The 16,951-nt window shown below is 40.0% G+C and overlaps 1 protein-coding gene across 2 annotated transcripts; it reads left to right on the top strand.

Annotated features, from left to right (window-relative positions):
- Positions 1–5,467: 5,467 nt before the first annotated feature.
- LOC145910539 (uncharacterized) lies at positions 5,468–14,767 on the top strand. Of its 2 annotated transcripts, none has more exons than XM_082997693.1 (4): positions 5,468–7,230; positions 13,210–13,309; positions 13,431–13,543; positions 14,254–14,767. In XM_082997693.1, exons 1-4 carry the CDS (start codon positions 5,882–5,884, stop codon positions 14,468–14,470), a joined length of 1,779 nt encoding a protein of 592 aa, XP_082853819.1. In that variant the 5' UTR covers positions 5,468–5,881; the 3' UTR covers positions 14,471–14,767. The 2 variants fall into 2 exon arrangements, with proteins under 2 accessions (XP_082853819.1, XP_082853820.1); XM_082997694.1 differs by having other exon boundaries at positions 13,431–13,539; positions 14,254–14,363.
- Positions 14,768–16,951: the final 2,184 nt, after the last annotated feature.

The raw sequence follows: 16,951 nt of genomic DNA, 5'->3' as shown, positions 1-16,951 counted from the left end.
CCGGATGAAATCGAACCACACCAGCACATTCCTTCTCCACTTGTACACGCCCACGATGCCTGCTTGTTACCGGTTGGGTCGCAACAGCAAAATTTTTCGCGTAACACTATTTTATTACTGGAATTTGTATCGTTGCAGCCATTGTAGCCGTTTTTTAAACCGGCGCAAGAAACAAATAAGATTGGGTTTTTCACAGCGGTTAAACGTATCAGTTACATAATCTGCAACTGCAACATATAATGTTCGAATCGTCGGCCAGAGGCAATTGCGCGCTGTCTGCAGTAACATAATTTTTATAAGTTTGACTACAAACATCCAATACGATTAGGCGCAGCCCGCGCACGTCAAACATTCACACTAGGCGGTTCCGAATGTTTCCTTGTGTCAAGTGGAAATATTCACACAAGCAGCGTTTATATTCAGCGCGAATTTGGTTCTTAACTTTTCACAAATCAATTTCAATAAAATATTTTTTATGTTTCCATGGTAACAGGGGCACGAGTTCCGGGACTTTCTTGTGGCAGTAATAATTTCTATTTTTTTTTCACACTTTTTTTTGTTTTTTTTACCCAACCCGTCATGTAATGGCCCGGGTACGTGTAAATAAAGAACAGGATAAAAGTTCTGCTTCAGAAAACTCTGCAAATTTTACAGAGACAGCAGGACGTTCGTGAAATTTTGTCTTGCGGTATTTGTGGAATAAAAGCTCTCGTGGAAAATTAAAAAGTTGTGTAACACCTTCACCCAACAACCACCAACACACGAACCTTGTCATGAAATATCGTCGGCGTTGCGCAACTTTCAAGGATTGCATAATGTCGACTCACAAGAGATTCAATTAAAAGCCGAGAATTTGACAGACAGCTCAACCAACACGTAAAAGTTGGTGTCTTAGTGCCGCGTTTAAAATAATATTCGTTGCATTTACATTTATAACTCCCTGGCCAATATAAAATTTAAGGAAGTCGAAATACTAAATAATAGAAAAACGTTCTTCGTCCAAATTCCACTAATTTAAATGACGTAACAGTACGTTCAAAGTTCCAACTTCCATGCGTTTTTAAACAATTTGTATTCTTGTCAAATATATGTATGTGAACAATTCAATAATTAAAGTTTGGAGGTCTCGTGGTTCGTCCGAAAACGTTGACGTTGCTACACCGGCCAAACGCATAACGTTCTTGTCACGACCGATACCGTATATATTAGCCACATATACGATACATTCTGAAGACGTTTTGGTCAAATTAATCCGAATCAATGTTGTAAACAAACATCACAGTCGCACAGTGCTGCAGTTGCCACCTTGTGCCAAGCCCAACCTTATACCCGGTCGGTGATAATCTGTCTCGTGATGAAGGCCTGGACAGCGGACACGAACAAGAAGTGGCGAAGTCCACGACTATCTCCTGCAAGCCCTAATACGGTAGAGGCGATGATTGCGCGGCGTAAATTCGGATGTTTGTAACCAAAGGCGACCCGCCTTGAACCTGTTGTTGTTCTGTCTCATACGCACGTTTACTCCAGTGCGGCAAAGGCGGATCGTGGCGTCGCCATCTGCGTAATGCGTTTCTCACAATCTCCCGCGTGACTTTGCGGACAATGGATTTCAATGCGACGATTCTTCGCCGTCAAACGTGATAGGCCTGGGCGGCAGCCGCGGGCGACCCGCCTCTCCGCGGCCCTGGGTGTTGGTCCGATGCAGCGGGAAAAGCCCTTCTCCATTCCGGCAAAAGTAGCAGGCGACGATACGGGCATTATGTTTGTCGGCGTGACTCGTGGAGCGCGATGCTGCGTCACTGCACAGTTTCGATTGTAAGCTGAGCGATCGTGCTAGCGATGTTTTCGCTGTCACCGGTCACGATTTGCGAACGTGATACGCACTTGGAGGCGGTGTTCAGGCACGACCGGCCCGCGCCATCCTGCGATTTATCGCGAGTCGAGACGTTGAACTACATTTTGGCCAGCGGCGGAAGTGACTTGCAAAGTTGCGACCACAACCGCCACGTTATCACGAAGAAAAGAGACCAACAATAAACGATGGGAAATAAAGTCTCGTTTATCGCCATTAGGAAAAGTTCGATTCGTGTCAAAACAACAATATGACGTGGTTTGACAACTTTTTATTGATCATACGGAGTTTGTTTCTTTTCACCGAATTCTCACCACTTTCTTCAAACACACGTGGGGTTATTGTTTCTTAAACAATGAACCAAACAAAATTGCTTTCTATTAAAAAAAACGTTTAAACTACAATTCTGTACCTCCATCTTCTTCCTGGAATTAAACTTTTCTCAAACGCCAAAACTCCGCCTTCATATTTTAGGCTGCCCTAAATAGGAGATCGCGCGTTAGGAAGAAAATGCGTATTCACCACAAAAATGTCACGAATACCGCGATATGTTTACGAGGATCGGGATGGCCAAGACACACAGGGGAATAGGTTTATCGATAAATATCGCCACCACGCATATACTTAAAGTACCACTGCTGACAACGTCCCCAAAAATTTCTTGGAATAGGTTACTTTAAAAAAAAATACAGACACGCTTGCAAAACCAAGACGACCACTAACCACAAATTTAAATTAAACATTAGCTGCAACATCGCAGAAGACCACAATATACCGTTCAACCGCTGAGTTCTTGCAGCTCAGTTGGTAGAGCGTTGACCATGGTAAGCCAAGGGTCACGAGTTCAAACCTACCGGGAGCTTGATTTTTCAAATCTCGCTCCGACTTATCGGGAGAATGTGACAGACCCAGCTGGTATGGCCCGCGGCCCTTGTCTGGTCATAGTATGTTCTACACCTAAGACATATTGCAATTCCCCAAAACGAAAAGTTATATTTAGGTCAGAGGTGGGCAACCTATGGCACCGGCCCCATAAAACGGCAAATATCATCGTAAATGAACAAAACTCATTTGAGACATTTAGGGCATAACCTGTGGGTTGTCTTTAATCGGTTTCGTGTGGATTAAAGAACCAAAATAATCTCCAATAACTTAGGTTTTATGGGTCCGGGTGTGTACAAGTTTAGTGCTAAACAGTAATTTGGTTCATTGTATGCTAAAGGTTGACAACCTGTTTTTTTTGCAAAACACTGAATATGCCCGCAGAGAAAATATAGCCTATTTAGTAAATTGGGCGTGTCAGAATACTGTAAAAAAAGAAGTACAAATAAGTTTTTTTTACCTTGATCACAAAAACACCTGTTGGCCAATACTGTGACCTGTAATAATCCGTACAACGAAATAGCAAACTCGAATTGTTTCACGCACAACGAATTCAATGTTGCAATAACAAGGTGTGTTTTGTTTGTTCTGAGATATTTTGAATTGTGACGATTAGTTTCTTAATTGGTGTTTCATGCTGGCGCTGCGTGGAAAATAGTTGCCCAACCTTCCTCCTGCGTGTGTAGAGCTTATAATACATGTGGAAAACGTCAGAGAAATTCGACGTAGTTTCGTCTCATGGCGGTTACTCATTTCTTAAGTGACGAATATGACGGTGATCTCATATAATTACTACCTTGCGAGCGGGGATTTGCATCAGATAGCGTTGATGTAACGCGTGATGGCCTAACATCTGTATTTGAAACCATGATGCCTGCGCAGGCGAAATCCATGTGTTTTACAATAAACTAGGTGACTTTATAAATGTATTAAACTTTACAAATAAATTACCAGCCAGATTTTACTAAATTATTTCTAAAAAACGTTTGTAGTAAAACTTTCTTTTGCGCAGATCATGTTTTTATTTTACTTCTATTAAGATTTGTCTTTATTTTGGAAGTCGACGTCTTAGAAAATACGGGTTTCCACATTTTTAAGATTTGTCCTTATTTGGGACTATGAGCATCCTTTTGATAAACATTTTAGGCTCTTTTACCCAAAGGCGCTCTTAATTTTAATGTGTTTTGGCTCGAACAACGTAAAATATACTCTTCCGTTTTTTTTTCCTTAAAATCGATTGCAGCCCGGCGTTTAACTTTCAGGTAAAATTAAAAGCAGGCAAAAATTCTCTACATTCCACAAAAAACTCGTTCTCCCTCAATGAATAAATATTTCCTCTAATATTCCGACATTCACGTGAAACAGATTATTTTTCTTTTGAAACTTGTAGCAAAACCGGCCTGCTGATGAGTAGAAGTTATGCGCATTTCTGGTGAACTCGCGATTTATCCGCGAACAAGCGCCTTATTATTTATTGTGCTGTCGGTATTCCCCGGGATATAGGGCAGTGGTGCTAAAGCTGCGACAGAAACTTTCCCATTCACCGCAACCTTTAGCAATCTGGCCTCCATAAAAACACTTTGCACGCGCCACGTTCCACAGTTATGACATCGCGCGCCTTGGGCAAGAATTTTGCAAAAGGTTGCCGAGCGAAAACGGCAAAAGCACCGTGGCATTTAAAAGGCGCCACTGTTCGACGGAAACGACGATATATGCAAATGTAAACTTTGGACATAATTTTGAGTAACCCGGCCACGAAGTTCATTGAAAAGCCACATGACCACAGCGTCTAGTTTTTTTATGGAAAAGTAGCAGACACTAATTACAAGCTCAATTCTGCCAACCTGACCGAAAAAGTTAACGCCAAGAAAAGTTGTCTCTCAAAACTAAACTTGTGTCCAAGAAAACTTCACAACTTCGCAGGACACAGTAAATGCCGCGAAACAGGTTTTATCGAGTGCTCATTGAAACAAAAGTCCATTTTGTAGGCGTGGTGCAGACGGTTGACGAAAATAGCGTGGTCGTCAAATTGCTGCGAAATTTGGCCAACTAGAAAGCGTTTACTGCAAGACACGCAAGTGTATAGTATACAAGGGCGGGTGATTGCATTGAAAATCTTATAAGATTGACGGACAAAAAGGTCGAGTCGCTTTGCTATGAGATGGTACAGCTGTGGAGGCGGGTTTGTATGAAAACACTTGACGCCAACATTGCTGCTCGATTACAAGCGAAGTATTTTGTGACTCATTGCGGTGATGTTCACAAAATCACGATTTTCACTTCGTACCGTAGAAAATTCCGCACAGACGGGATTTATTGTCAAACAGCGTGGTTCGTGAACTCAACCAATTAACGCTTCCCATTTCAGCCCGGTGATATTTTGCCGGGAAGTCTGATTTTTATTCATGTGGAAAGTTTGTTACACACCGGTTCACCGCTAATTGCTGTTCCGGAATGAATCCAACCCACAATTTTTTCAGCCCAAAAGAAACAATTCTGATACACCAAAATAATTATAATATTCAGAAATCTTTCATGACTTCCGCCACTTGCCAAGCATAAAGCCAACATCCGCTTTTAAACAAGAATAAACGATGCTTTTTATAGTGTTGTGTTGCAACGTATGTGAAAACACACGGTGGTTAGTCTGTTTGTTTTTCAGTCTTTTTATCGTGAAAATCATTACCTAGCTAAATATATAGTTGCTAATATTAGATTATTTTCACAGGTAAACATGCACTGACTGAATTTTCAAACGACTAATTTCCAAAGTACTAAGGGAGTTTTCCAAATACAGACAGGACAAGAAACACGATCTTGGAAATGACGCGAATTTCAAGCGGACGAAAACGACAAACTTGAAAAAAAGACAGAAGTCTTTCTCTCTCGCTCGGCAGTTTTCACCACTGTGGTGCGGGATAAGCGAACTGCAATTGGCGGCTCTCACGCCAGGGAGTTGTAGCTCGACGAAAAAAGGCGGCTACCGTTTCGCGCAGCCTTTGCAGGTAGCCCCGAGCGGGGATTGAAAAAGCAGCAGCGATATATAAGCGCTCGACGAAGCAGGTGCTCATACCGTGCCAGTCACAACAGCCAAACCACCATTTTGCAAATATCCGAGCTTGTGTAGTTCCGCAATATTTCAAGTCAATGATTGAGTTTGAAGTAGCCGCGAGAGGCGAGAAGCAAACTAGTGGACTTAGAGGACTGATGAGCGTCGGGCCCAGCAAGCGCCTGCCATCCACTCCCAGTGATGGCGGCATGAGCAGTGATGAGGACATCGTTTTGAGTCGTTCCAACTCGGCCTCTTTGCATACGGCAGACTCGGGATTTCGTAACATGCCGGAATTTTACCGGTCAGCTTCGACGTCGAGCTTCAAATCGCATGGATCCGGATCGGAAGACGGTGCGCGTCCGACCGTAACGCCATCGTCCGCCTTTGCCTGCGTGGAAAGGGCATCGGTGATTCGAAAACCGGCGGAGACCGACACGTCGGCGCAAAGAAGCACAATGAACTGGTCAGAAATGGACGGGTTTGTCCAATCGCCAACTCTGCCAACCAGCTTTACGCCGTTTGCCAATCGCCTGCCAGTTACGATGCCGATTTTCAGTCCAACACCAGTCCAGCCACAAATTCCGTGGGCTTTCAAGGCTCTTGCGAGCCAACGAGTGCCTTTGGCAATGCCTTTATCCTTATCAGACCCGAGGTACCAGTTGGATTGGCTTGGACTGAGATTACCGCAACCGACGCCAAACCTTCTGCAATTATCCGCCTACTACTACGCATACGGTGGCGCCTTTCGCGATCTCGTAACGTCAATTGCCGGCTGTGCAAATATGGCGGAAAAAGACGTCGGTGCGAGTGTAGGGCGTTCCTTTCCCGACCTGCCGGCTTTGACTCGCGACTGTGGAACTTCGTTGGACAGAACAGGAAGTTTCAGTATACCGGAACTAGCGCAATCGTCCTCGCAATCTGTAACACCACCAGCACTTTCCGCTCTAAACGCCGAACATTCAATGAGTCAGTTCTTACAACAACTGCAGCAGAACCGGATGAAGTCGGACTGTGTGACGACACAACGGCGAAGCAGTGACGAGTTGTCCCATTTCTCCGGTTCGCGCCCTGTGCCTACTGACCATTTTCCTACTCGCAACCCGACTTCGGCGTTACCTTTTAACTGCGGCCGGACTTCTGAGCCCGAAAGTCGGTCGAATAAGATCGTGAAACCGAGGCCGAATCACGCTTTATCGTGCGGACACGCAACGCTGATAAACCCCGGTTCCACAACATCGCTTCCGTACAGTCAGAGCTCAAAGCAGACGAACAGCCGCATTCCGAGCAGGCCAAAGAAGCGCTACATATGCAAATACTGCGGTCGGGAGTTCACGAAGTCGTACAATCTTCTTATTCACGAACGTACTCACACAGATGAGAGACCTTACACGTGCGAAGTTTGCAATAAGGCGTTCCGACGACAAGATCACCTACGAGATCACAGGTAAGAACAGTCAGAAGTTTTTGCAAATATTTTTGTTGCTATTGGCAAAAAAAGCTCGTAATAAGGTGAACAAAGATATCCCGTTATTCGCCTTTGAAGGAAAATAACCAAATTAAAAAAACAAAATAATCGAGTTCTGCACAAAATATGGTGGCGCAAATTGAGAAAACACGAGAAGTTTGAAACAACCAACAAATAACGCGGCGCAACAAGCCTGAATAATATATAATAAATGCAAATATTTTAGGTTAAGTTGTCGAATTATATTTACATTTGCGCTAATCAAAATCTTTTGACGACAACAGGGAAAGTAGTTGTAAGTTTGGTTACGCGCCGCAATACCTACCAATAATTTTTTTCAATATTCTTTTAACCCCTGTTGTGACAAAGTAATGGAATCAACGGATTTTTATATTTGAGAAAAAAACACTGATAATGTTTTTTACATTCGCCCGAACCTTAAAAATTGTGAATAAGACTTTCTAATCTTTGAAATAAATAAGAGCAAAATATAATTTTGACATTTGGTTTCGTTGAATAGTTGCTACTAGCAACGAACAAAACAAACGGAGAAAACGAATATTTTTGGACACAAATAACTTAAAAAAACATCCCGTTTCGTTTTCTGCTGGAAAAACCCTTTTGCCACAAAATAAACGGCATAAAAGAACTAGAAGCAAAACTATAAAATTCCCAAGAGATTCAAACAAATATAAAAAGATAAATTGGTATTTACTGCCTTATATGTCGTTTCGAAACACCAGCAAAGTGAATCACCAGCGTATAAAATAATTCATTTTTTTCTTCTTACACCCGATGTTCGTCAATGTTTGCGTTACGAGTAAAAAAATGAGATCGGTAACGAAAGCTGAGGCACAAAAAAGTAAAATTCCACCATAATCTTTATAACTAAAAAGCCAAATTATCCTTTCGCCTACAGTTGTTTTTGAGATTTTCAGGCCAAAAAGCAAAACAGCCGGATGGTAATTGAATTTAAATGTTTGTTAAGCACGATGCATTTGACGCAAGGTGATGCCGAAACTAGATCACGTTTATTTCTTGGTGCAGTATAATTACGTGGGCAATTTTTTGTCAATAAAGTCATTTTCCACAAGGTCTAGATGCCCTTTTCGCACAAATTCTACATTTTCTCCAGTTTATTTATTCCCTCGACCGGTTAAGCTTGTGCGTTGCAAAAAAATACTGCAACTTTTACATTGTAGTGTTTCGTTTGTTTATATCTCTCATGCAATAGATTTGGCAAATGCAAAAAATAAGGGCATTATATCGTATTTTAGCAAAAATAAAGTAGCATTTTCAAAACTATTGGATCATACAAAAATCGCCCAAATACTGACATGTCCTTGTTGTCAATCGAATCGGGAGCGGAAAATTTGAAAACAGGGCGTTCTGCACAAACAAATATTTCTTCCAAAAATATTAAAAACGCACGAAAACGTTACTGAGCGTAGCAAGCATAACAAGCTTGCAAAAATTACAAAACCATAATATATTTTTGCGGTGTACATCAAAACGCACACAAACCGAATCTACGACATATAATCTTGTATTTTTTCCATTTAAAATCTACTGTTTGTTTATTTGGGCAAATGAGTTCTATTTTCGTCTTTGCTCTTTTGGGATTAGCAGCTAAAACACGCCAAGCATTTTCGACTCTCATGAAATGGTCGTTTTAAGGACATTACAACCGGAGACAGGATCTCTAGTGTGATTACATATTTATTTTCCATTACGACAGTTGGGTGGAGGCAACAGGCTCGTCAACTTTATATACTTTACCGTGCGAGGAAAAAACAAACCACGCAACTTTGCGCCTTCCGATATAAGAACTGTCCTTGTGTCAGGATTTTTTCGTTATTTCAATAAACTCTATTCGAGAGGCATTTCAGAAACAAAAAAATAAATATTGTGAAATAATTTCCAAACAACAAAATTTGCCGCTAGAGGTACAAATATCCCCCCGAAACAGCAGTGTGTACGTAAGTGACCAATACCACGTGTTCTTCATCGGTTAAACATTGCTCTGTGTATTTACACAATTCAACACACAAAAAAATGAAATTTCGTTGAACTAATCGCTTGGCAAAGTGCATGAGACATCTTGCTACCTACGACACTGCCACACGTCCGTCAGAAGGCGTAATTCCGGCCACGAATTCCGAATTTAATTATATTTATAAAATCAGGTGACGTTTTTGCATGGCACGAACAAAAACAAACATAGGTACCTAGGATTATTCAAAAACCAACTCACGCCGCTCAAGATCACACTAAAAAGCTTCACTGCCAACAAACCCAAACCCAAACCGAGGGATAACTCTCGTAATCGCTAACCGTTCTGCGTCAAATATTGACACGAAGTCATGACGACGGAATTTGACCTTCAGTGTAACGTTAATAAGCATTGAAATCTGTAGATAGGTTAATGGTTCAATCCGATCGAGGTTGTCCACAATCCCAATGGAACGGTCTTTTTTCTTTCATTTTTCGATCACGATTGTGCCTAAAAAACGTTGCTTCCTCGCAAAACTCTAAACATAGCCAACATGGACATAATTTAAACACTCAAATCAATTACTTTCACTGCAGAACGGTCGCAATTTGTAATATACGATTTTTGTGTGCTAACGATAGACTTCGCAGGCGATTTTTGTTATAAATGGGAACCCTAATTGAAGAATAATTTATGTTCCAGTCACATGAAGAATAACTTATGTTCCAGTTAATTTATGCGTGTACGTCAAAAGCGATCTGTTTAAAGAATTTTTGTAAACACTGAAATTAGTTGTCATGCAAAAACATACGTGTATTAATTCAAGTTTGCACACAATACCTCAACGTTAAAAGTTTAACAAATATTTTTTTCCATAACATACCGCTAGTTAACCTAATCGTTTTGAAATCATGTTTGCATTGATAGCAGACACATGACACATTCCGCCGTGGTAAAATATGACGTTAGACATCTTTCGCCTGATCTCTAACTTACATGCAAATCAGCGGAAGAGATACCTTTGTCAAAATACTGTCGCTACCGTGCAGAAAATCATTTTTTTGAAGAAAACAAAATGTACTTAGCAACTATTCAAAGAAAATAATTTTGTAAGGAAATCTTTTGGCCTTAAATTTTAAACTCAATACCCTTTAAAAGCCTAAATTCAGAGCATATACAATTTTTTGCGGTTTTGGCATGCACAGAAGCGTTAGTCTGTGCCGGTCGGAATTTGCGGCACAGCGCACTTTTAAACTCATTTCGAGCAGGTACGAAATGAAACCATTGTGGAAATTTCCGGGAAGAGGGCGTTAATCAGCCAGCTCAACGCACCGGTTTTTGTTCCTGTTAGCCCGAGGCTGTCTGTCTGAGCCGGCATCGCAACGACCCAGCGCAACATAAAAAACTCATGATTTTTATGACAATTGTAGACCAAAGCGCAGTACGAAAAGCTGCGAACACGTTGTTCCGGTTATGGTGGTGAAAGCAATTACCAATGCTGTCTGGCTTCGTAAAAGACATTGCCAACTGGTTTGGTGGAAGTAGCGAGCCGCCGGTGAGACGAATCAAAAATATGCATCGTCATTGCGGCATTCGGCGGGTTAGTCGGTACTGGGTTGTGAATTTATGACCTAGATTTTGTACTTGGCCAATGCGATCGCCTCGCGTTTCCGAATATCAGTAGCTTCGGGCGTCGCATCGCTACTGTGCTTTAGCGCTAAATATAATATTTTTAAACCACGTAAAAACTTGTCGTCGATAGGCGCTTTTTTTAGCTGTGCCGTGTCTTGCCTTTAACGCCATTGCTTACAAAGCCAGACGGTCGTTCTGCCTTCTATTTAATGCCATCAAATAAACATGATGATGTTATGATTGGCGCCCCGCGCGCCACAAGATATTAGGTGGCTTTTATGTAAACAGTAAAGACCTAAATTTTCAAGGTCGTTAGGGGCAAATATGGATTAGGAAGTTATTTTTATTCCTCTTTCAAGCTAAAAACGATTTTACACGACACAAATCTTCTATTTTTGAAATGTAATGGATTTCGCTTCTCAGATTTTTGCGACAGATGAAGAAAATATATTAAAGCTCCAGCAATGCCAATTCATTCAATTCCGAACAAGATCTAAGATTTGTTGTTACATCACAGAGCCCAATATCAGCATAATCATAAATGCTATCCGACTGCCAGCAAAAATGGTCTCATAATATCGCTTGACATACGTACACTCAGAAACGCAGTAACTGATCGAACAACGCCCAAACTGATGTGCAAGTGGCAGATTTAAATCAACAAGCTGTCAACTGCGAAAAGTTTTAGCTTGTGTACAGTTTGCTTACTGGTTGCCTGATGGCCTGTGCATATATTCAAAGCACTGTACCGGTGCCAACTAGTTTGGCTTTACTTAGATAGAGAGTTTGTTACAAGTAACATCCACAATACTGAAGTATGACAATTAAATTTACGTGAACATAGCAATTTACTCAAAACCAAAACAATTATGTGGTTTAACTTTGGAACACCAACAACATTTACCTCCCAAGCCGCTCTTTAATTAGTGGCTGAACCAGCTTCAAATTTAAATTCTTGTTGCAGACTGATAAAACGACTCTAGACTGGCTCGTTTTCATTCAATTAAATGATTCCTGAATACAAAAAATCTACATTCTAAACAACAACAACATGTACGATTGTGCATGTTCATGCATTGTTAGCAAACAAAAGCAAAGTTTTTTTTATAATAGGGGAGCAAGAAATTAAATTAAATATTAAACAGCTATTCGTTTATAATTAATTGCAAATATAGCCACAAAATAAATTATTCCTTGGAAATTAATTTTAGTCACCTAGTGTTAAACGTATATTGCCATACAAAACTTAATGCCGCTAAAATATTTGTTTATTACAGGGAATCACCATTAATCCCAAATCATGGCCAATTAATTGTGTTTTGAATGTAAAAGATGCAAATGGCGCTTCCTGCGTCCTTCAGACGCCATTTTGAATTTACATATACAATGTACCGTTGTTACCTGAAGACAGTACACGTCTTGCGATCATGCAATAAAACATATTGGCAATAAATGGTTACTTTCCGAGGATTAACCAATAACATTGTATGTATGTTGCAACATTAGTTGGGCACAAAACATTCTTTGTTTCAAACTTCATTGTGGGTTGTAGAACAGTTGGATCTTGCCCTGTTGGTAATGTTGCGCAACTTGCCTTGAGGGAACAAACAGTAGGTCTATCATATCTTATGTCGTTGTGAACCATAACTGTTGGCGACGGTTAGTTTATAGAGTCGAACAGGGCCGAGTTTTCTCCAGGTGACATGTGGGCAGATTTTTGAGTTTGTGGTGTAAGATATAGAAGGAGACCTACATGCTGCACTGTACGTTCCTTTTTTAAAGTTATTCGCAGTTGAGTGCCCTAATCAGATTTTAATGTAATGAGGACAATTAAAAAATAATGCCATACTGCTTTTTGAAATACGCAAGTTAATCTGGTGCGTTTGTGCATTTATCGGCAACTGCATTTTGCAAATCGATACGAAAAAGCGTTTAGTGCAACAGAGAAGCATTCTTGCCAGTGTAATTTAAAACCGGTTTTGTCGTTAGGGCATAACTCGTAAGTCGGCGTGCGGCAATTACGGTTCAGATGGTGAACTTGAAAGCTGCACTTGCTCCAGACCTGACTTTTGTTAGCCCGAAATTACAAGGTTGCGATGCGGCCAAACTGCTACTGTGTCATATATAAGCACAGCTGGGATAACCGCCAGCAAGCAGGTTGACTGCTTTTATACCGCAATCCTTCATGAACAAGAAGCAGAAAAAGTCTGCACCAAACACTTGAAAATAAATACCCTTTAATCTTTTTAGCGATAATAGCAATCATTATGTAGGCAATTTAAAACATTTGAACTTGACTGAAATGTTTGAAAATGTGTTCATGCGTTTTGCAGGTACATACACAGCAAGGAAAAGCCTTTCAGATGCTCACACTGCGGTAAAGGTTTCTGCCAGTCGCGTACACTCGCCGTACATAGAACTCTACATTTGAAGGTAAAACAAGATGATTTACTTTTTAGTATGAGGTAAAAATCACCTAGATCCTGCAATAGCCTACCATCGCTTGCCCAACAAGAGTTCATAACTTTCATATAATGTTACCATTTCACTTCAGGAAGCCCCATTTCAATGCACTACCTGCGGAAAGAGTTTCAACCAAAGAAGCAACCTCAAGACCCATGCCCTGACACACACCTCCATTAAACCTTTCCAGTGCTCAGCATGTAGGTAGGCAACATAAACTGTTCAATATTAGATCCATGCGATTAATTGAAAAAAAAAACATCACGATAAAGTTGCTTTCAGGAATCTTTAGGTCAAGTTTAAAAATGAAACAATGTAATTTTTGGAACAGGACAAATTAAAGATCAACGCGCAAGACACAAATTATAAACTACAAACTTACAGCGGCCTTGGAGTTTCTCTTGTGTTTGGCCTGTGCAACTATTGTTTAATGGCGCGTGAATACGAAACAGTTTTGGGGTGGGCTATTTTGAGAAACCTACACAATAAGGATATGCTATTTAGTAATTAAAAGCTCTTCTGGCAAAAGAAAAACTTGTTTGTTCGACGTTTCGGTTGTTATACAACAAACCTTCATCAGGATAATGAAGTAAAAACGCCCACACGGCGATAAATATTCAACAAACTATTTAAGGATATGCTACTTTGGCTGTTCAGCCATAGTTTGCGCTTTGCGGTTTTACAAATTACATAACGTCTTTAATTCCTGTTTGCTACATTTACTGCAGTAAGCAATGATTTTCCAAGTCTGGCGTTTGAATGGAGAGTTTGGGTTTTCTTGCGTTTTTGCTAGGCTGTTGTCTGTACGCACCAAATACTCAACTTTTGCATATCATCACGTGACTGTGTATAAAGTTTATGCAATACCAAAATATTCACCCAATAGTTTCTTACAGATAACCTTATGTTCGCAGAAAAGTTTTCCGGCGGAACTGCGACCTCAAACGTCACATGGCGACCCATTGTCAAAATGACGTCACAGGCGAAGAGCACCCGGCAGCAACCGTACCGCCATTTTGTGACGTAGCCACGAGGCTACAATCGTTAGACTTAATTCGTCACACTTCACAGCCTACGATTGCGCTTAGTGCTGACAGCGAGGAAACAATCGATGTGTCGGTTAATAGTTGAATCGCCTTTATATTTGGTGGAGATTTACTTCGGTTGATTTTAGTGAATTTTTACTTTAGTTGATGACATTGCAGCACTCGCCTTTAACCGATTCTGATTCGATTCCTAATTAATTTTATAATTGCTATGATACAACAAACGTGAAGTTGGGGCTTTCATGGCTGTGTGTGCAAAATAAATTCAGCATATTATTTCCTATATTGGCTTATATGACACGTCCCCTGCTTTGCTCGCTTCATTGTGATGAATTTTTCGTGATTTTTCGCAGTTTATTTATCGGCGATTGTGAGTGACTTTCGAGCGGTAATAAATACATGCGCGTTGCACTTCGTCTCAAGCACTGAATTTGGTTGGAGAAAGTTCACAAGATTTATTCAGTGAGCGTAAACAAAACAACAGAAAGCAATAGTTGTGATTAAAGAATGAAAAAACTTGATCATTTTAAAATCCAAAGGCCACTGGCAGGCTGTCAATCGCACACCATATCGATATTTGGATGAAAGTTGATTGCAGAAAAAAATGCCATTATTTTAAATTTACTAAAATATAAACAGCATAGGTGTGCAACTGGTAACAGTCTGCACGCTTGTCTACAGCTTACAATGATTATTATGGCTTTTTTGCACATATAATAAACATCACAATTCTGTGAATAAAGAGACTGGCTCATATTTCTGCAGAGAACATAAATATGTTTTACGCCTCAAACAAACAAAACATGTCAATGTTTTTAGCACTAAAAACGGCAATAGTTTATAAAGTGCCAGCATCAACAAACGGTTTCAGACATAAAGGCAATGATAATTGACAAACAAATAAACGCACTTAAACGCGGCGTTTCACACGTAACAATACTTTATGTTACGAAAGCGTTAAAAACTAAAAGGACAGTTTCTCTTTTGCCTTCTCAAACAGGCCACCATCGTCGTGGAGTTATGTAGGGAGGGGCATGGAGGACTGCATCTTCATATACTCATGAATGGCTTGAAAACTGACAGCACAGGTTGTCTCACTATGTTGAAATAATCCATTTGAAAATGATTTTGTTACACCTGATATTGTTTTGATGGCAGCATTTTTGCAGCCCACTCAACATTTGCTTCATTTTCAACAAACCCACTTTTTTTCTTTTTTAAATTTATCTTTTCTGTTGTGTGCATCTGGAACAACAAACAAAGAAGTTATAGAAATGAGAATCAGATTACTGAGCAATAAATCAATCAAGAATTAAGGTTTTTCAGAAAACCTATTAAAATTAATGGTTGGTTGCATAGCAATTGGTAAAAAAACACAACACCACTGTAATAAACGTTTTTATTTTCATTCAGTGGATAAACCTGAGATATTAAACCAAATGTATGGCCAAATATAGTAGGAACATAATTCACGGTTTTATAAATATTTAAACAAACATTAAAGCTTATGTGACAGCTAAAAAATTCATTTTTCAGACGTTTTAATTGTAAATACAATAACTCTCAATGTGAAGTGCCTTTGAGAATAATTGTAGGACTAGTTACAATTGACACGTCTAAATGCATTTCACAGTGAGAATAATTGTATCTACAATTGAAATGTCTTAAAAATGAATTTCTTGGCAGTTGCATGGGTTTTACTGTTTGTTTTAAAGATTTATTGCTCACTACATATACCATGCACACTAGTTCTCCATCATAATAAACCGCATAAATTCATAACCTGCTTTCTGAATAAAAATCAACAAACCTCAATCGCTAAAGCAACGTTTTTAGAGTCTATATTCTTGACAACATATCGCACTAAGTCTGTTTCAGGTCCAGTAACAACTTATGCGAGATGGCCTGGGCATTAAATAGTCGCTGTGAACGTGACCTAGAGCTTGTCGCTCAATAACACGCTGCTTACACAGCAAACCGCCAGTACATGAAACTTAAGCGGAGATTAATATAAAGATATACTCTGTACTATGTCAAGCTTTCAGTTTTAAAATACGCAGACGCCGGTCTGCAGCATGCGAAACGTGCAGGTAATGTAAACTATACGGATACACCGAAAGTTCGGTATGCCGAATTTATTTTGCCGAATTTAAGGTTTTTATAATCATTCGGTTTAGACCGAATATTTTGGCACAATTTGGCGGAAACCGAAACTTTTTTACTGCATGCAACGAAAATACGCAAAGTTTATTATAGATTAGAATTATTGTTCAAACTATACGAATATGTTAGTTTTATTTGTTTATTGTCACCGAAATGATGAACATCAATTTAAGCAGTTGGTACAGCAGTCGAGGCTATTCTTTAAGTGCCAAAAAAGGCTGTTTGGTAGGAATAGTTCTAATCCAGCACATGTTTTGTTTAATTTTATTGCGTTTAAAGAGATGGATACTAAACTTAGTTTCGTTTTATCGGCAAGTTTTACCGAATATTCGGTTTCGGCCAAATAAAAAAATAAAAATGCTGTTTCGGTGCATCACTAGTGTAAACCATACAGCCGCCAACA

The sequence above is a fragment of the Ascidia mentula genome, chromosome 8 (assembly GCF_947561715.1).
Source record: "Ascidia mentula chromosome 8, kaAscMent1.1, whole genome shotgun sequence".
Lineage (NCBI taxonomy): Eukaryota > Metazoa > Chordata > Ascidiacea > Phlebobranchia > Ascidiidae > Ascidia > Ascidia mentula.
This window is presented reverse-complemented; position numbering and strand designations above follow the sequence as displayed.

Excerpts from the sequence above, each read along its gene's own strand:
- LOC145910539 (XM_082997693.1), top strand. The coding sequence starts at position 5,882 with ATGATTGAGTTTGAAGTAGCCGCGAGAGGCGAGAAGCAAACTAGTGGA. Across the intron at positions 13,310-13,430 it reads ATAGAACTCTACATTTGAAG|GAAGCCCCATTTCAATGCAC; the intron begins GTAAAACAAGAT and ends ATTTCACTTCAG. Across the intron at positions 13,544-14,253 it reads TTCCAGTGCTCAGCATGTAG|AAAAGTTTTCCGGCGGAACT; the intron begins GTAGGCAACATA and ends TTATGTTCGCAG.